The sequence below is a fragment of the Mesocricetus auratus genome, unplaced genomic scaffold (genome assembly GCF_017639785.1).
Source record: "Mesocricetus auratus isolate SY011 unplaced genomic scaffold, BCM_Maur_2.0 Super-Scaffold_100020, whole genome shotgun sequence".
NCBI classification, from domain to species: Eukaryota; Metazoa; Chordata; class Mammalia; order Rodentia; family Cricetidae; genus Mesocricetus; species Mesocricetus auratus.
In genome coordinates this window covers 9117420-9123017 of record NW_024429201.1, presented here as the reverse complement: position 1 = coordinate 9123017, position 5598 = coordinate 9117420, and the positions used below count along the sequence as shown (strand labels likewise).

The following is a 5598-nucleotide window of genomic DNA, read 5'->3' as shown; positions in this document are numbered from 1 at the left end:
AAAACTTCTTGTCAGCAAAGCTCAGTAAGATTCACCTGGAGAGAGTATCAGTGTGCAGGGTACCTGGCTAAGTAGTACAGAACATTGTATAAAGCCTATCTTTAAAGATGCGGAGCCCATAGTTTCATAATGGACACAGTATTTGTCTATTGCCTTTTCTTTCTGTATAGAAAATACATACTCAAAATTTGTCTCCCTCCCTCTCACACTCTCCATGTCTCTCTGTCTCTTTCTTTCTTTCTCTCTCTCTCTCTTTCTTTCTTTCTTTCTTTCTTTCTTTCTTTCTTTCTTCCGTGGCTTGCTTGTGACAATTCCTCTCCTCATCCCCCAACTGCCCAGTACAATAACAAGTATATGTATTATAATAAGTAGATAGAAAACATTCAATAAATATTCATTAGATAGATTTGGAATCAGTAAATTTATTAATTTTCTTCCAAACTACTTAACAAAATGCAGGGTACAGTTTTCGTCAATTAATCGAACTTTTTAAATTTCTCATGTAATTTCTTTGGGGCTAAAAGGAGGACAGTTCCTTTCTACTTGGTTGCAATGGAAGATGTTCTTGTATTATATTAGTAATAAGATGCATAGCAAATGTTCATATCCTTAAATTCTCAAATAGTTGAACAGGCAGTAAAATCTACAGAAAATTGGAAACTAAAAAAAGGGAAGGCAGTTTTAGCATGATTCAGAGGATGTTGGAAGAAGTTATAATCTGAGACAGGCTTCAGAATGTAGACAAGCAATGCCATGGAGTAGGGAGAAGGGCCTGGAAGCTTTAGGATGGCTTTGATGCAAGCAGTGAAACACGGGATAGGAGAAATCACTGGGAAAGGGAGTAGTAACTGAAAACACAATGACTTCTGGGCTCAGGGTTTGGGCTTTATGACTTTTGCAAACAGGACACAAGATTATTTTTTTGTCAAAAGAATGGTATGACAATCTAGGATGTTTCCTGAAGGTCAGTTTGCTGCATCATAGGTTGTTGGTTGAATGGACATAATACAGAAGAGCTGCCTAGAGACGTGCCTCCCTGGTTGAGCACTTACCTGGTGTGTGAAAAGCTGTGGGTGAGCCTCTCATCACAGCAAAACAAAAGCAGAAGGATGAGCTGCTAGGAGACTGTGGCAATAACACTGAGCCTCAAAGATAAGAGAAGGAGTGAAGGGAAGCTGTACTGGCAAATATCTAAAGAAAAGAATTAATATAGTACAGCATAGACTTAATCCAAAGCAGAGGGGGATTCTAGAACTTGTCCACAGTGGTTCTCTTAGTGAGGATTTATACGGGTGGAGATAGAAAAGAGACCACCGATTTCATCAGAATAATTTGGTGATGGTGACACCAGTCCACCCAGAGGCCCGGTGATCGTTTTACCCAAAGCAATGAGTCTCCACCACTGAAAAGCTAGTAGGAATCTGGAAGGATGTATATGTCTTCATCTTGAGGAGCAGGAGGAGGAGGGCTAGGCTTCTGGAAATTATAATAGAGGGCATCTGTTTGATTCCCGTAGACATGCTCCTCGAGATTGCATGGCTTCGTGTTTTCATACAGCGCCTTCTCGGTTGCCACTTTGATGTCGGGAGGAACCACTTCTACATTTTCATACTCACCATGCATCCTATTTCTCTTGGCAGAAGACTTGTGGCCTTTGATTTCCACTGGGGTTTTAGAGCTTGGGCAAATCATGTGGGCATTCAAGTCAAGGGATTTTGTGAAGTCTTTATGTCTGCTACTTCTCCTTTGCATAAACTTCGGTAAGGTAAATGTTGTGGCTTCCTGGCGCTTCCAGTGCCAAACACATCCAATTCCACAGGCCAGCAAGAGTACAAGGAGGGAAATGCCGACAACCACACCAATCCAAGAGCTCCCAAAGCTCCTCAGCATTTCAGCACAGTGTTGTTCAGCGTCTCGATGCGGCCAGAAAACTCACAGGCACAAGCGGATGCAATTTTTGGTAGCCTGTTGTGGCTCTTTTAGGCATTTCTTTTCCAAACTCGAAAGGACTTTACGTGGTGAAGTCCTGATGCAACTGGAGGAGAGACTGTTTGCATCACCGTTTCTCAGCACCGGAGCTCTACCAGGGGGGATTTTATTCCTCTCCACTTCCTTTTCTTTCAGTTAATCACAAAATGAAGCAGAGAACAACAGTGCAGTAGAAACCTCAAGAAAGGGGAGGTTGGGGAATCCACCATCCAGAAACCTGCTGTAAATTAAAAATATATTAACGGTATACTTAGTACCTGGTGAGATTATAAATTTTCTTTATCTACCAAATGTGTGAAACATCACCATATTGTCAGTCCTGGCTTTTAATGTTGAGCATAACATGAGCCATTTTGAGAAGAGAGTGAAGAATCCTGCCACCCCCCCAAGTTTTTGATGAATATGGTCAAAGGTTTTCAGGTGAAATATAAGATTCTTTGGAATTAGGAGCAACATGGAATAACAATCCATGTGTTTTCAGGCCATTGTTTCCTGTGAAGCCTTGTTATCCGTCTTCAGAGGGGACAGAGGCTGTGTCATCTCCCTGGTCACTCCCTGTAGAGTCCACATTAACTAGCCAATTCTCTATCATAGCTTGGTACTCTAGATTCAAGGGGATTGTGTCTTCCTACCTGGTTCAAAGGTGAGCAGGTACCAGCTCCTTACATCTTTAGATTCCTAGAGAGAATCAGCACACCTAGCACAGAAAATGAATTCCATCAGTATTTATTTGAATGAAAGAGGGCATTTTTAAGTGACTCCAAAATTTATCAACTAAATTGCTTGCACTGACACTTTAAGATGCATGTTATGGACTTTAAAGGGTGTATAGACTGCTAAATTTTAAGAGATCTATTAAGTAATGCAAAGTATCTTTGCAAAATTATTAATTACAAATTTTCTTGTAGCAAATCATTTTCATTTAATTAAGGTGATGTTTGAAGTGTTCTGTCAAAACTTAAAGTATCAAGTATAGAAATACAAAGTATTCCACCAGGCAGAATTTTCTCCTGTGATTTTATCAACAAAGAATTCTTATTATACATTTCAGGTTAGACATAGGAATAGTTGACAGTCAATATTTTCAATAGTGTTTGCAATATTTTTACCATTGTCTACCGAGCATCATCATCAATCATATTTAATTAGGAACATATTTTTGGTCAGCTCCCAAGCACTTTTGTGTGGATTGTCTAATTTAACCATACAGCTCTAGGGTTAAATGAGACTCTACATAACTCCCTAACAGCTAGTTAGTTTTATTCATCTCCCAGCCACCAGGACTAGTACTAAACATGAGAGAGCTAATATACTAAATATCTACTGATGGATGGAATGATCCATTCACAGGCACAATAACAACAGTGAGCAGGAAAAAAGGAACTTACAAAGTATTTTCCTACCCTCAGTGAGTGCGCATTTCTAATGATGACTTTCAATAAATATCCTTAAGTTCCGATTATATCAATGCCCAAATTCTCCATTTTACAATTTTATGTCAACAGAAGGAATATATGTGCAGCTTATTTATAAACTCTGTTGAATAACAACTTAGGGATAAACACCACCAGTCCAGATATCTCTCAGTTTCCTTGGGGCTTTGGGAAGGAGTAAATTTGGGGATAAGCATAATATTATGTAGTCATCATGTAATATTTACAGTCTGAGCTGTTCATGGTGGCTCATGCCTGTGTAATCCCAGTACAGGGAAGAGAAGGCTAGCCTAGGACACAAAATGAGACCCCTTGTCAAAACAAAAATGAAAACAACAAACTTTGCAGCTAGAGAAAGGCAGCATAAGAGAATGGCAGTAGTCAGTAGGAGTGAGCAAATACGAGCAAGATACAATGATACAGGTATGAAAGTGTCATAATAAAACCATTAGTATGTATATTAACTTAAAATTAATAAAAGATAAAGCTATGGTCTATGGAGTCCTTCCACTCTTACAAGGGCAGATACCATGCAAAGGCTAAGGACAAACATTTGTCAAATGGCTTCTACAAATAGTTCCCTTTATGGGCAGATGAGAACGAATCTTATTATTTTGTAGCACAAATAATTACATTCATACTCACCATGATGTTTGGGGTGCATTTCCAGAATAAATTTCAAATATTGAGTGGAATGAATTATAAGTTTTTAGGAAGGCACTAAAGAGAAGGGAAGTGGGTTTCCTGCACGGCTAGCTGCTGTCCTGTAGGCAGTTGAAATGAAGCCAGAGGGTCCCTCTTAGAGTTGAAAGAATTCATTTTTAACATTTATTTTAATGCTATGCAGATCAGATAACTCAGCACATCCTTAATATAAAAATCACACACAGAAAATTCACTGAGAAATAGAACAACCAAACAAACACATCCTATCCCTATCATCAATCTAACTTTATAGGAGAAAAATCTGTGTGGTACAAAAAAGACCAGCAATGAGAAACATATTTCAAATAATAAACTGTCCTAGCAAAACACCTGCATAAAGTTCACTTTGCACAGCCTAGAAGCTCTTTTCACTTTGGAAAGCAGCTGTTTCCACAACTGACTAGTAATTATTCACTTGTCTGCAAATCACAAATTCTTTATAGAGTAGACCTTGCGAAGAAGACAGCGTATTTCTGTCAGGAAGCAGGGCAGGTACACAGAAGAGCTGGAAAGCCTTGCAGGTTGCGAGAGGCACCAACCTCACCCACAACCTGCGAATTGCTTTCCCCGCTATGACTAAGGCAGACTTTATCCTTTAAAAAAGTGTTTTTTGACATAGCAAAACATCACTAATTGATTAAAGGCAAATCTGTTTCTTACCTCTTTTCCTTACCCAAACACTTTAAATCGTGTTCTGACTCACTTAAAGCCTGGGAGTACCAGGCTCTCTGTCACCTTCATCATACTTGCTTGGGCTGAGAACTGTTCCTCTTTTCATTCTGGTCAGTTACTTCCTTCTTCGTCTCCTCCTTTCAGGTTATTTAATACTTACAAGGTTTCCTGGTTCTTGAGGAAGTTGTTATCAGATACTGCAGAATTATAAATGGCCATCCCTCTTTATAGGTAGAACTTTTTAAAGTGTATATTAAGTCAACACATTAAGCCTGGGTGATATTTCTTTTTTGTACAATAAAATGCTCAGTTTAGAATCAGTCATGAACTTCATTTTTTAAAGAGGCTTTAAAAACTCATACTAACACACAAATTTGAGTATTTTTGTTTGGTTTGTGATTGGTAGAACAATCCTCATTTAAATATGAAGCTATAGTGATACCCCAAGAAACATCCACACTTGCTGAAGTAGCCTCCTGAGTTTGGTCATAATGTATTTTTATTATTGTTATTATTATTACATTCATTAACTAGGAGTTTCCCAAAGAATGTCCTGAGGCACGCTACTCTGGGATATGACATGGAGGTAAATTTGCAAAGTATCTTTTTGTTAAGAGACTCACAGGCACATCAGGAAATTACAGATTACAGGCAGTCTGATAAGAAGCAAACAAATTACAGGCAGCAAGAAAGAAAAAAAAAATCGTTGTATTGTTCCTAGTAACGGCATTCCGAGCACTGGGTATCCTAAGACTTTAGTGCAATACCCAGCAAACCCACCAAGAAGAAACACCACAAT

The 5598-nt window shown here is 38.7% G+C and overlaps 1 protein-coding gene across 1 annotated transcript; it reads right to left on the bottom strand.

The window, feature by feature from the left end:
• Window positions 1-416: 416 nt before the first annotated feature.
• Gapt (GRB2 binding adaptor protein, transmembrane) lies at window positions 417-4897 on the bottom strand. The gene is made up of 3 exons (XM_021224172.2): window positions 4788-4897; window positions 2622-2686; window positions 417-2209 (listed from the first exon to the last, which is right to left on the bottom strand). Exon 3 carries the CDS (start codon window positions 1888-1890, stop codon window positions 1411-1413), a length of 480 nt encoding a protein of 159 aa, XP_021079831.1. The 5' UTR covers window positions 1891-2209; window positions 2622-2686; window positions 4788-4897; the 3' UTR covers window positions 417-1410.
• Between the last annotated feature and the right edge of the window lie 701 nt (window positions 4898-5598).

Excerpts from the sequence above, each read along its gene's own strand:
- Gapt (XM_021224172.2), bottom strand. The coding sequence starts at position 1,890 with ATGCTGAGGAGCTTTGGGAGCTCTTGGATTGGTGTGGTTGTCGGCATT.